This window comes from Centroberyx gerrardi, chromosome 19, assembly GCF_048128805.1.
Source record: "Centroberyx gerrardi isolate f3 chromosome 19, fCenGer3.hap1.cur.20231027, whole genome shotgun sequence".
NCBI lineage: Eukaryota > Metazoa > Chordata > Actinopteri > Beryciformes > Berycidae > Centroberyx > Centroberyx gerrardi.
The window spans coordinates 19,005,811-19,019,126 of record NC_136015.1 but is presented as its reverse complement, the minus strand read 5'-3'; the positions used below and the strand labels follow the sequence as shown (position 1 = coordinate 19,019,126).

General features: G+C 43.5%; 1 protein-coding gene across 1 annotated transcript in view; it reads right to left on the bottom strand.

Moving 5' to 3' along the window:
• ext1c (exostoses (multiple) 1c) overlaps positions 1 to 13,316 on the bottom strand; it is a 63,482-nt gene that overhangs the window by 1,857 nt on the left and 48,309 nt on the right. Inside the window, exons 2-9 of the mRNA XM_071915371.2 lie at positions 11,165 to 11,258; positions 8,148 to 8,255; positions 6,795 to 6,914; positions 4,025 to 4,157; positions 3,008 to 3,126; positions 2,563 to 2,658; positions 1,975 to 2,061; positions 1,676 to 1,836 (exon numbers count right to left, since the gene is read on the bottom strand). Coding sequence (XP_071771472.1) covers positions 1,676 to 1,836; positions 1,975 to 2,061; positions 2,563 to 2,658; positions 3,008 to 3,126; positions 4,025 to 4,157; positions 6,795 to 6,914; positions 8,148 to 8,255; positions 11,165 to 11,258 — 918 coding nt within the window. The remainder of the gene's footprint in view (positions 1 to 1,675; positions 1,837 to 1,974; positions 2,062 to 2,562; positions 2,659 to 3,007; positions 3,127 to 4,024; positions 4,158 to 6,794; positions 6,915 to 8,147; positions 8,256 to 11,164; positions 11,259 to 13,316) is intronic.

Here is a 13,316-nt window from a genome sequence, read left to right as displayed (position 1 = left end):
CAGTGGCCCAAGTGGTTAGTAAGTCGACAGTCAAAGCGTCCTTGAGCAAAACACCAAGCCCTTACTTGCTCAAAGTTGCTGTGGTTAAGAGCTTCAGCTAAAATCTAGTTTGTCATTTTAGAGAGAGATTACTGAAAGTATGTATAACAAAAATAATTTATTTATTTTCCCCTCAGCTGTTATTTTCTCAGCTAGCTCCTCTCTATCACACATGATCATTCTGTCATTCCTCTCACAGGAATATTTTGTCACATCTATTGTCGGCGCGCTGCAGCTGTGATGCTCTCACTCATTACGATTGGTTAAATTCGGTGATCTAATTAAAATTTAAGCCTCTTCTACTGCCGCACTCACTATAAGTCACTCTGGATAAGAGTATTGGCTAAATGCCTAAAATGTAAATATAAAAATGTGTTATTACATAGTGTAAGCAGATGCATGATTTATCACAGTTGGAGGTTAAGCCAACCAACACCCACATGGTGCGAGGCAGGTAATGTAAGAACATGGCAATGTCTGGTAGCATCTAAAGAAAAGATATGTGATATGTATGTATGTGTATGATGATATGTATTTGGGGCAAGTTAACCGTTTTGCTGCCAGTGGGATTTGATTCGTACAGTGCACAAAGTAAACCCCTCTTGTATGATGCAGTGTATCTATCTTCTCTTTTCCTTCAATTTTTAAGACTAACTTTAAACCTTACTGAAGTGCATCAGATTCAATTGATTATCTATTATTACATTGCACCTGCCAGATTTAGGACTTCTTTCAAATATATTTTACATGAGCTCATGAACTGAAGTTAACGGACGTGCTCGTTTGCATATAGAATTATCCGGAATAAGACAAAACCGTGGGCATTTTACACGATAAGCATATTTAAACTGACTTCACACTCACTGTCATTTCTCTGTTAAAGAAGTGAAAGAGGCAAATCTTTTGAGGTAATGCAGATGGCCAATATTGCTTTCAGCAGACTAGTAAGCAGAGCAAAATCAGTGGGCCTAACATATGAGCTGTAAGGAACAAAATTGGCAAGAAAAAAAAAATTGGTTTGACCGGAACTTCTGGCAAAAATGACCTCATTGTCTCCAAATGTTGCATGTGTTCAACAGCTTTTACAGTTCGAGTCTCCTGCATAATTACATTCATGTTGTATAAGAATCCCCATCCCTCAGCAATTTCAAATATTAACTTTGGGCCTTTCTAATTAATCAAACTGCTTGAAGTAATCCCTCAGTAATTCGCCCTCTCTCTTTCTTTCTCTCTCACCCACACATATCCGCAATTATGCTTGATAGTATTTCTTCCTCCTCCTCCTTTTGCTCCTTATTGCTTTTTATTTTGAGATTCATGTCATTATGCTTGCTGTCGCTGTTCCAATTCATCAGGTTGTCTCTTTTTATGTTTTGTTAGCTTTCTTTCCCCTTTGAAGATCACTGAAAAGGCAATCTGTTTTGATCTTACTTGCATAATCAATGCTGATTCTTTTTTTTTTTTTCTGTATATGTGTGTGTGTGTGTGTGTCTAGGTGCGGCCTGCATGTTTTATCTATTACGACAATATAGTGGGGAAAAAATATCTAAAAACAAAACCGACGTTCTAAAATAGCCGTATCTGTTTGTCATGTGTGTGGACATGGACATGTGTGTGTGTGTGTGTGTTGGTGTACCTGTGGTAGAAGGCGGCTCCGGTCAGGACGATGGAGTAGTCGTTGGTCCATTTCGAGGTGTAGCCCCAGGCTCGCTTCAGGGGATCCCAGAAGTGGCTCCTGGGAGGGTAGCCGACGATACGCTCAGGGAAGCTACGCCACACCAAGAAGGCAAAGTTCACCTGGAGACAGATGGAGCGCTTAGATGTTGTTGCCAATGTTAACATTTTCCTAAAATAATGCTTTATATGTGTGTGCAATATTGCGGTATGTTTTTTTATTAGTGAAACGTGTGCACACACACACACACACAGACAAACCTCACTGGTCAGCAGGACTGTATCCTCATCCAGACTCAGCACTGCCTCTGTCTCTATGGCAACGTGAGGTAGGAACCGACTGGTGGTCTGAGAGAGAAATAGTAAATCTTAGTGCCGCTACTGTAAATGTAGTCTGGCTTGTGTTTTGTGAAAAACAGAACAGGACAATGAGTGAGAGACGATCGTGTTACAGTAAGTCAATCATGCCGAGTGAATGAGTTGAGTGAATCACTATAGATTTTGCCTCGGGGAGGAAAAAAAAAGAGAGAAAGGCAACCAGAAAGGGAGATGGAGAAAAAAATCTTGAGAATGACTGACATTTATAAAAGGGATCGACGCACGGATCTGTGGATATGTCAGATCTGCATGGATAGGAAGAAAGAGAGAGAAAGATAGACGACAAGCCCGAGGATCAGAGACAGAGAGAAGCACAGAGAGAGAGAGAGAGAGAGAGAGAGAGAGAGAGAGAGAGAGGGAGGGAGAGAGATACACAAACAGACTGACTGGCTGACAGTCTGTCACGCTGTCACTCAGATGTCACGGCGCCTATCAGAGTGAATTGTGACTGTCATTGACATTGGCCCTCACCTTTCTCCTGCCGTCTGTCACAGTAAGGGGGACGGGCATCGGGGGCCATTTGCTCCGGTGGGGGGGCGGCTTCTCACTGTTCCACAGAATGATGATCTGGAGCGGCGGGGGAACAGGGAATGTTACATAACCCATACAAAGATATATTTAGACAAATCATAAATAACTGTTAACTTTGACCGAGCAGTATGATTGGCTGAGGTGTTCTTCCTGTGCCGTCACTCAGTAAAACAGCATGGTTAGCTGGTTGCTAATACTACACATTTCACACTACATATGTAGGCTATTATAGTAGATTGGGTGATGTTATGGTGGAATTATTATGCCATTATAGAAGTCACCATTTGCGATTATTGCAATTCGCTTTTTTGTAAATATCTTTCAGCTCTAGATTATAGTGTATGTAACTTTGATGTAATCATAACTCTGTGTTTGCCTTATTTACCTGTGAGCAGTACTTGGACTTGGAGACCACCTGCAGCAGCTTCATGATTGGCTGAGACTGGGAGACCAATGGGGAGACGGCGTGGATGACAGCTGTGAACTCCTGACCTGGACTGACTCCTGAGGGAGGCCACAAGAAGAAATACAGAGGTGAGAGGGAACGTGACGAGGTGAAGGGAAAGTGGTTTGTTAGGCTTGTGAAGGGGTCTGAATGTTGACAAGTGGAGAGGTGCTCCTCTATAAGAACTGTATCAAAGGATATCTCTATTAATCTCAGTGGTGGAAAAAGTGCTCAAATCCTTTACTTAAGTAAAAGTAGCAACACCATAATGGAAAAATACTTAATTAAAAGTAAAAGTTCTGCATTCAAAGTTTACTGTACTTAGATATCAAAAGTAAAAGTGCTCAATCTGAAGAATGTTTCAGAGTGTTAAATTATTAATGATTTAACCTGTAAGAAGTATGTTAATGTTGTAGGTCGAACTGCTCCATGTACTGTTGGGGAGTTTAAACTCTAACAATGCAACATATTTTATGAGCTCATTGTATGTTTTGCAGGTAAAACCTTAGTCTGCAAAGTAACTAGTAACTACAGGCATCAGATAAATGTGGAGTAAAAAGTACAATATTTCCCTCTGAAATGTAGAGGAGTAAAAAGTATAAAGTCTCACAGAATGGAAATACTCAAGCAAAGTGCCAGTACCTCAAAATTGTACTCAAGTACAGTACTTGAGTAAATGTAGTTAGTTACTTTCCACCTTTGATCAATCCATCACTCAGTCATTAGAATCATCAAAATCAAAATCTTAACAGGTATTTACAACCTCTATATACCATAGCCTAGGTAAACACTTGATTCTGATTGGCTGGTGGAGTGCCAATTAATTACCCATGATTAACTGCACAGCTCTGACATAGTAGACTTATCACCGCCCTAAATGTGATATGTGATATCAAGATTTAAGCATTATTACAGAAACATGAGAAGATGCACAATTCGAAGCCATTGTGTGTTTACCTAGTCCCAGGTAGTAGAACGGGAAATGTGCGAGGTGAGTGGAGTATTCTGGCAGGACCAGCAGGCCTCCAGGCAGCGAGTTCCACATGTATTTGTTCCTCGAAATGTGAGAAAACACACGGTCCTTAATGATCTGAGGAGGCAAAGAAGAAGGGGTGGGGGACGGGGGTGGGGTTGCAGGATGAAAAGCAAACGACGAGAGGTGAATATGTTTGCCTTGACTTGTGAAGTGGCTGATGTGCTCATCTTGTATAAGCCGGTGCCAAAGTCATTTTCCTCCCTAAGCCGGTTGATGAGTGTCTTGAGTGCTTAATGTAAACTCCAATACAATACAAGCACTGACACACTTGTGTTTGCATACTACAGTATTCCCCGATCCATGTTATGTTATGTGAGAAATATTAGTGGCAATGGCACATTGTACCATGAATACTGCATTTGTGTTTTATTTTATAAGGTAGTGTATCCACAAAGCCTACCAAATAATTTTTTTTAAAGTTTACGTTATCTATTTGATCTCATACAAAATTCAAAGGGTAGGGGATTTAAGCTGATTCTAGGATTATCACAGGCTTTTAGCTGTGGAAATAACTCTTGACATTTAACGAAATGAAAAACCAAACAATGCTGTTAACACCCAATGGAAGACCCAGTGAGGAAAACACTGCTGCAGCTCCGAGGGCTTAGGCAGTCAGAGCATCATTTTCACTCACAGACATAAATACATTTTCACTCTTTTCTCCCAAACAATAGTAACTCAAACAAGAGTGAGATGTCTACCGAGCTCGATCCAGTGTTAAATTTATGTTTAATTAACTTAGGAAAAAAAAACTACTGTTCTATTCTAATATATATTCTTATGCCAGAAGCATTTCAATGCAATTAAAAATGTGTACTGCAACAGCACGGGGGGGGGGGGGGGGGGGGGGGGGGGGGTATGTATGCTTGGAAGACTTTAAAAACTCTATGTGGTAGCACAGTGTTGTTATAATTAAGAGGATTGCTGAACAGAATACTGAATTAATGCTTTGCCACTACAGTTAGAAAATCACAGAGCTTCTTCCTGGTATGTGGATGTACCGCACACCAAATTTAGAGCTGGCTCATGCTGGTGAGACTTCTACCGTACTGCCTGGTGTACGAGTGCACACTGTATTTCCCTTACAGTGCATACTGTAATTCCCCTAAGTACTGCACATTGCACAAAGTGCATGAACTAATGAACCAACAAACACACCGAGCCCGGCTCATATTGGGTGTTCCTCCTGAGTACCTAATAATATCGAATTCATTGACTAACTGATGCCAGTGAGTGATACAGTCTGTGTACTTCCTCTTTTCCACCAACAGGTGGTGTCAGTGCAGCAGCACCACCAGCATCCGCTCTGAAGCCCACAGACTCATTGACCTCAGGCTGACTGCACAGCTGTCTCCCAAGGGGAGAGGTTCCCCTCTGCATGCTGTATGTATATAAGCAGCTTATCACCAACCTCCAGAACCTCTCTTTTTTATCTCTAGTCTAAACCCCCTGGCAGCAAATGCACTAGGGGCTGCCAGACTTTCCTTTATAAACACCAGAGTGCAAAGCCTATCCCTCACTGTGTGATTTCTTCAGATTTCACTGAGGGGGGAAGTTAAATTGTTGTTTCCTCACGTTTTATTTTCTGCTAAAATTGACAGTTGTCAAGGGTGGCATTTGTAAAAAAATGTGTTCTTCTCATGTGCCATCGAATTGCCTTCTGGCTAACCTTGAAGTAACAGTCTCTTATTTGTAACAGCTTCCCCCGAAGTAAATTTATTTTAATCAGAACAGCTTGTTCAAAGCAAAAAGGGAAAGACCAAAGTCGGACAGACGTAGATATGAACAAGACTGGACGCCAACATGATGATGACTGTTTCTTCTTTACCTTGCAAGGACATGGGCTTGGTATTAAAGATGGACAGTAACTGAAATCACTGTTCATGCAACAGACCAGTAGCATTATCAAGCACTATGCCACACAGAAAGCAGTGGAGCTTTTTTCTGCACCTGATCTCCAGTACTGCTGAGACTATCCTGAAAAAGAAATGGCTCTCACAGTCTGTTAATTGTAAGCTGTGAGACAGGAAAGGGCAGGTCGAGGCTTGGACTAGGATTTGAACCCATACAGTGATAACTGCAAAGTAATGATATATTATTTCCGTACATTAGGGGAATTCTCTGAGACTGATCTTCAGGCTGATGTGGACTACTTTGAAAATGTTCCTACACCTACAACACTGAGACAGTAAAAAGGCAGAAGGTAAGAGCACGGGCCAGGACGCAAACCCATAATCATAACGATAAAATGGTGAAGACATTTGATATGTTTAAAAGCATTCCTAATAGAAGACTGATAATAGTGCACAAGACAGTAAACCGCAGAAAGGTAACAACTGTGGCTGCGTGTTCACCAGTGTCTTTACAGAACTGGCTTCTTTTTCTTGTTGTTTTCACTGCGAAGGATATGCTGTGGCACATTCCCAACAGAAGTGAGAGTTTTATGTTATCAGAACGTAGAGTGCTCAAAGTTATAAAATATTTTAACTTTTATTGAGAGATCCAAAGATCCAAAAATGGGATTCTAGTCAAAAAGCAACAGCAGTAGCCAAGACAAGCAATTACCCACAAGTCTCTGTGGTAGATAAAAGCGAGGTGTCTGGTGGCCCCGGGCCAAAACACATCCAATGCAGTCTAGTGAATTCGAAGCGGTGGTGTTATGGTGAGAGTGGTACGTGTGTTGAGACTGACCTCCAGCGTGGTGAGGACTATCTTGTCCACAGAGGAGAAGTAGGCCTCCCACAACATCTGGGTCCTCTGTCTGAGGGCCAGGACTCTCTCGTTCCCCACCGCCCGCACCGTGGACGGCACCTGAAGAGAGAAGAGGAGCGAGGGGAGAGGAAGACAGTGAGAAAGAGAGAGTAACAGAGCAAAAGAGAGACACACAGAGAGAGTTCGACTGTGCTTTAATGAGCCGTCTTTCTTAAAACAGACAGACACAGGGAAAAAGAACTAAATGGCATTTGAATGATCAAAACTCTGTTTAAACCTAATGGAGTGCTTGCTTAATCCTGCCAAAAAACATAGTTGACAAAGAACTGATTTGGGCTTGTTGTTTCTATTCAGATAATTAGACCTTAATTAGTAAAGACTGAATTGAGGGTTTCGAGTGAATCACCAAAATTGATTTAATCACTTAGAGAGTTAAGCTCAGCGGCTCAGTCTAAGTGGAAGAAAGCAGCGCTGAACTGTGAAAAGTGCAAGCAGTTGACTCCTTTAAACCTTAAGCCTTAGCACAACTAACACATTTTCTAACGAGGGAGAGCTAATGAAGCTGGGAGGCCGCCCACCTACTTCTCTCTCTCTCTCCTCCTCCTCTCTCTCTCTCTCACACCCTCAACCTCTCACTTTGCCTCCCTCCCTTCCCCTACATCTCCATCTACTCTCTTCAACACTCTTTCTCTTTCTCCCTCCCTCCTTCTTCTCTCGTTCTTTCCTCTCGGCGGATCTGAAGGACAGCTTCACCTCAGCGTGGTCCTTACTGTCTGAAGTGTCTGGCCCCACTCAGCCTCTCCTCAAAAGCGTTGCACTCCTTCAAAAACTCAATACTCACCTCCTTAGCCTCAGATCATAGCCAGGCTGAGTGTGTGTGTGTGTGTGTGTGTGTGTGTGTGTGTGTGTGTGTGTGTTGGAGCGAGTGTGTGCAAGATGTGCGGGGTGCGCATACATGCCACTGATGAGGTCAACTCCATTTCAATTCTGCCCTAATTTGAAAATGTCTCCCCTGCTCTGGGCTCTCGGGGCTTGTTCCTGTTCATTAGCTGAATGCCAATTCATGTCCGCCATTGGCCGAGATCGGAGGGGATCAATTCGGAAGAGACATAATGTAATTTGTGGGAGAGAGAGAGAGATAAAGGTTGGAGCTGTGCTTGGTTTGCTTGCTTATTATGCTTTCTTATTGTGTTTATTTGTGTGTATTTGTGTGTGTGCGAGTAAAGAGAGAGAGAGGCACAGAGGAAGAGTTCGCTGGTGCATTTGAACAAGTGTGTATGTATGTGTGTGTGTGTGTGTGTGTGTGTGTGTGTGTGTGTGTGTGTGTGTTACCTGCAGTAGTAATCTCTCGTCTCCCTCAATAACCGCCTGGTTCCACTGTATGACATCAGAGAAAGGGAGCTCCCAACCATTACTCAGCAACACCGGGATGCACGCCGCCTGGACACACACACACACACACACACACACACACACACACACACACACACAACAATGATTGGGAGGAAGAGACAGAGATTGAAAGAAACAGATAGCGACATACCAACAGACAGCAAGTATGAACAGCAACAGTAAGAAACAACACACCCCATTTAAAAAGCATAAATCACTTTAGCTGGGATCAGCTGTGGCTCCACTGGGTTCATTCCAGTTCACCCTCCCTACTGGCTCCTTCCTGGCAGTAAACAACATAACATGACATACTACAGCTGCATGAACACAACGCCATGTGTATGAGTTCAGTCACAGCTGCTTGGCACTGTGATATCACAAGCTGAGCAGATAATATGATCAATGCTCTGCTCTGTGTGTGTGTGTGTGTGTGTGTGTGCCTGTGTGTAAGACCCCTATGGGCTGGCTGGGATGAGTAACAGCTTCTATCTCTCCTTTCCCAGGATGTCCTGGAGACTGTCACATACACATCCACATCCACACACACACACACACACACACACACACACACACACACACTTGCATGCATACACACACACACATGCAAACACAAACATGGCTGACAGGGCAGACCCTTAAGTCTGCTAATTAAGTACAACCAGCGAGGGGGTATAAAGGGGGAAGGAGGAGAACTGATGGAGGCAGAAGTGGAAGGAAAAGAGAAAGAGAGAGATGGAGGAGGAGTGGAGGAGGGCAAGAAGGGGCGGGCGGCTACAGAGAGGCGTCATGCTTTATTGAAGTTGATTTTTGATGTTGCCATATCCCCTTGTTTACTGACAGGTTTTTGATGTTGTTCCACTTTCTTGCTTTCTGGGCCCTCCTTTAGTTTCTCTCTATCTCTCTCTCTCCAACTCCCCTGCCCATCTCTCACCCCCACCACCACCCCTCCCCCTACCTCTATCTCTCTAAATTCACTGTGGTCTGGAGTGTTGATAGGTCTGGGTGTGTGTTTTTTTTTTTTTTCTAATTAAACCACTGGAGAGCAGCAGCAGCAGAAACGGGGAGATCAAACGCTCTTTCCCACCTACTGGGACTCCCATGCTCCAGCATTTCGTCTGAGAACAGACCCGCTGAAGGACACCCAGGCAAATGGAGAGAGTGTGTGTGCGTGTGTGTGTATGTGTGTGTGTGTGTGGGAGCGTGTATCAGTATTGGCCCTAGGTAACAGCAAGGTCACATTCAGACTACCAAACTGATAAGCCAAGGCCTCCAAAGTTGAAATGCAGAGCCTGGGGCTCGCTTGAGTCTTCTCCCCCCAGAGATGAGGCACCGTGAGGCAGGCTGAGTTTCAAACACTTCAAGCCCCCCTGCCTTGAGGTAGTTCAGTATGAAAGACTATATTCTGTGTAGTTGGTTTGGGTTTGTTTGCATTGGGAGATGAAGAAGGGGAGAGAGAGGAGGCTTAGAGTGTGTGTGTGTGTGTGCGTGTGTGCGGCTGTGTGTATATTGGAACGCTAGCTGGCAGTAAGTTTCCTACCACACTGGTAATTGCCAGTTCTTTTGTGGGCTTGGCTGGCACCGACAGAAAAGAGACAGAACTTGCAAATCTTAAAGTGGTTTGTATGGAAAAGACAGAGGAGACGGAGGAGAAAAAGAGTGAGAGAGAGAAAGAGATGACAAAGAAAGAAGACAGAGGGGAGGAGCGAGAGAGAGAGAGAGAGAGAGACACAGAGAGGGAGAGAGAGAGAGAGAGAGAGAGACTCTGCCAAGCCAAGTGTGTTGAGTGTGGATTTGTCCATTCAGCAGACATCAGCAGTAGGGCAGGCTGGCACTCCTATGGACGCTTCCGGACCATTCACATGCACGCACGCACACGCACACACACACACACACACACACACACACACACACACACACACATGCAGAGCCCCAGAGAGCAGTGTGGCTAGGGAACATTGTAGCCAGCGAGTTCAGTGTTAGGTAAAACTAAAAACAGCCACTGTTTCCAGTTCGGGTGAGAGACCATCGACTTGGGTGGCAGACCGGCTGCTCTAAACTGCTCTCTATTCACTCCACTGCATGTGTGAGTCTTCATTGTTTGTGTCTTTGCATTTCTCAATGATGCGGACATAAAATGAGTGATTTAAATGTTTGTATAACTGTGCGCATGTGTGAATGTGTGTGCGAGTGTGTGTGTCTGCGTGTGTTAATGGACCCATTTCAGTTTAAAAGGCCTAGCAAATAGCAAATAAACCTTTATGGCTAGATCTGCACTCAGCACAACACAATGGTCTGGGGAAAACACTTGCAGATGTGACCATTAAGGTGTCAATAAGCAAAAGACTACATAAACCACAGAAGTGGAAATCCTACTCTGTTACATAAACATTCTCCATCCTGTGCACTTCCCTGTTGACTGAACAGTATATGAGCTGGATCTCTGTGAATCGGGGGCGTTTCCTGTAAAAGTCTAATTTGTATCGTAATGCTGTTATGCGGAGGAAGATGCTGCAGCTAATGTTGTTGTGGTGATTGCTGTGTTGGCATATGGTGTGTACAGATGTAGACATTTTTGCTGCTTGTTTCTCTGCAACTGAGAGGAACTGGTTGGAGTCCTGCGGTATTCAGGCAGGATGAATGCAGGGAGGGAGGCGATGGGATTTTTACAAAGAATATAACTCAATATCACCTATTGTATTGCCTGATCAGTGTTGTATTACTGTGTTTGCACTGGCACTGTGTCTTTCTTTGTGTAAGTGAACGATTGAGCATGTTAATATAATATGATGATAAATTGTGTGCAGTATGCAGTATAATGTACAGTTCATATGGTGGGTTAGCTACTTGTTGTACATATGTGTGCAGATTGTGCAGCCTAATGGTCTAAGAATGAATGCTGGTGTGCAGCATGGTATGATGCATACTGTGGTGTATTTTGCATAGCATATGTTATTTACCTGTAGTGACTCCAGGAAGCGGAAGGAGCCCAGGCGTCGCCCTCGAGGCACCAGACAGAAGGTGGAGTTGTGGAGGAGCTCCTGGTAGTCAAACCTAACAGAGAGACACGCAGTTATAGTACATTCATTAATACACTTAATTAATATGATGCTAATACACCAGATTCATATTGGTATGAATCACACGATTTTACAAATTGAGCTGCAAAGTGATTATATGAATGAAAAATAAAACAAGGAAAAAGTAAGTTTTTGGGTAGAGTGAACTTGGAAAAAATGAACTCATTATCATTGAATAGAGCTCAGGAGATCTAGTGTTTAAAAATGTATAATACCTCGATCAATACAGTGAACTGTGAAAGATGCCAACAGAATAGCATTATGGCTTATCCACTGCAATAACCAAATGATAGCAAACACATCTAATAAACAGCCTGCCAGATATCTAACATCTCTCAGATCCAAAATAAACAAGAATTTTTGCTGCTTTTCATTTGTGATATTTAGTCATGATGATTCAGATTGTGTGCAGTAATAAATCAAACTCCATGTTTATAGTTGCCTCCACAGATGTGCTGGCACCATCAGAGACAGCTCCGTCTGAAAATACATCCATCACCAAGCTCATACAAGTTCATATACGCCGATCTGTGTTCTCTCTATGTGCTGAACTTGTACTTGTAAGACATTTTGGGTGTACTACGCTCCTGGCCGCTGCCATACATCACCCGGGTGACTTCTACCACTTTATACTCATATTTCATGCTTTCGCTATGTAAAAGAACCCAAGTGGAAACCTCTACATCAATGCTGCCCTTCATCAGCTAAGTGGAACAGCAACGGACCAGCGGTCTAACGGTCTCATGGTAAAGAACAGCACAGTGCGGTAAACAGATGGGGAAAACAAATAGGCTCTTATGAGAGAGAGAGAGAGAGAGAGAGAGAGAGAATTCCTGTCCCCTCCCATTTCTCCTTCTGCCCCTCTCCTCCTCCTCTCCTCCTTGTCTTATCCTTCTCCCTCCTTCTTCTGCTCCTCTCCGTCCCCCCCCCCCCCCCCAGCCTCCATTTCTGCATCCAGCTCTCTGCTTGTTTATTTGCTGAGGGGACGTCAGTGTAAAATATGCCTGCCATTAATCTTCTCAGTCTGGGACGTTCAGTCATTTATTTAACCCTCCATGAGTGACGAGATACAGGCCCTCCTTTGCTCCCTGGGCGAGAAAATTGGGATTTTATTGCTGATGTTGGCATCAATTAAGATTGCCGCGCTGAGTTCTGGACACTGGGATCTGAATGGGTGTCACTGTTCGATTTTGGAGTGTATATTCAATCCTGTGCGTGTCAAAATACTGTACACAAAAAAACACACACATACACAAACACTAGCATTAGACTAGTGAAAGGCAGCCTTGTTTAGTGTTAGTAACGGTTATGCTATGATATTTCTCCACCTGTTGATAGAGCTTTGCCATCACTGCTGAGACAGCAATCTGTGTGTGTGTGTGTGCATACATGTGCGCGTGGGCGAGAGAGTGTGTGCGAAGGATGTGTGTGCATCTGCAGCGAAATAAATCAACTATGCGGAGTGCGGATCTACATATGAAATAACTTTCTGTATCTGTAAGCGAAGTATGCGTCACGACTGTTAAAGAGATTTATAATATATTTCAGAGGGATTTTGTGTCCAAATCTCTTTCTGTGTTTCTGTGTCTGTGCGCTTTGAGTCAACAAGTGCATAAGTATGCATGAGTGAGTGAATTTGTAGTTTGCGTGCATTATGTGTGTGTGCATGTGTGTTTGTGTAGGGGCGGGGCAAATAACTGTTAGTATGCGTGTGAGAGTCTGTGTCACTTTGTAAGAGAATAAATATATTGTGTTTAGGCATGTCTGGCTTTACGTGGGTGTGAGAATAAATGAATGCACTTGTTTGTATATGTGTATATTTTATTTGTGTGTGTGTGTGTGTGACTGTTTGTGTGTGTTTGTTTGCATGTATAAACCTAGCCTCTAATGTGAGACGGCGGGACCCCCAGCATGCAGTGAATGTAGTGAGACTGAGCTGGTTAGTGTGACCCACTTCTCTCTCTGGGCCTGCTGTGTGTGTATGTGTGAGTGTGTGTGTTAGCGCATAACTGGGAGTCAGGTTGTGCCGTGT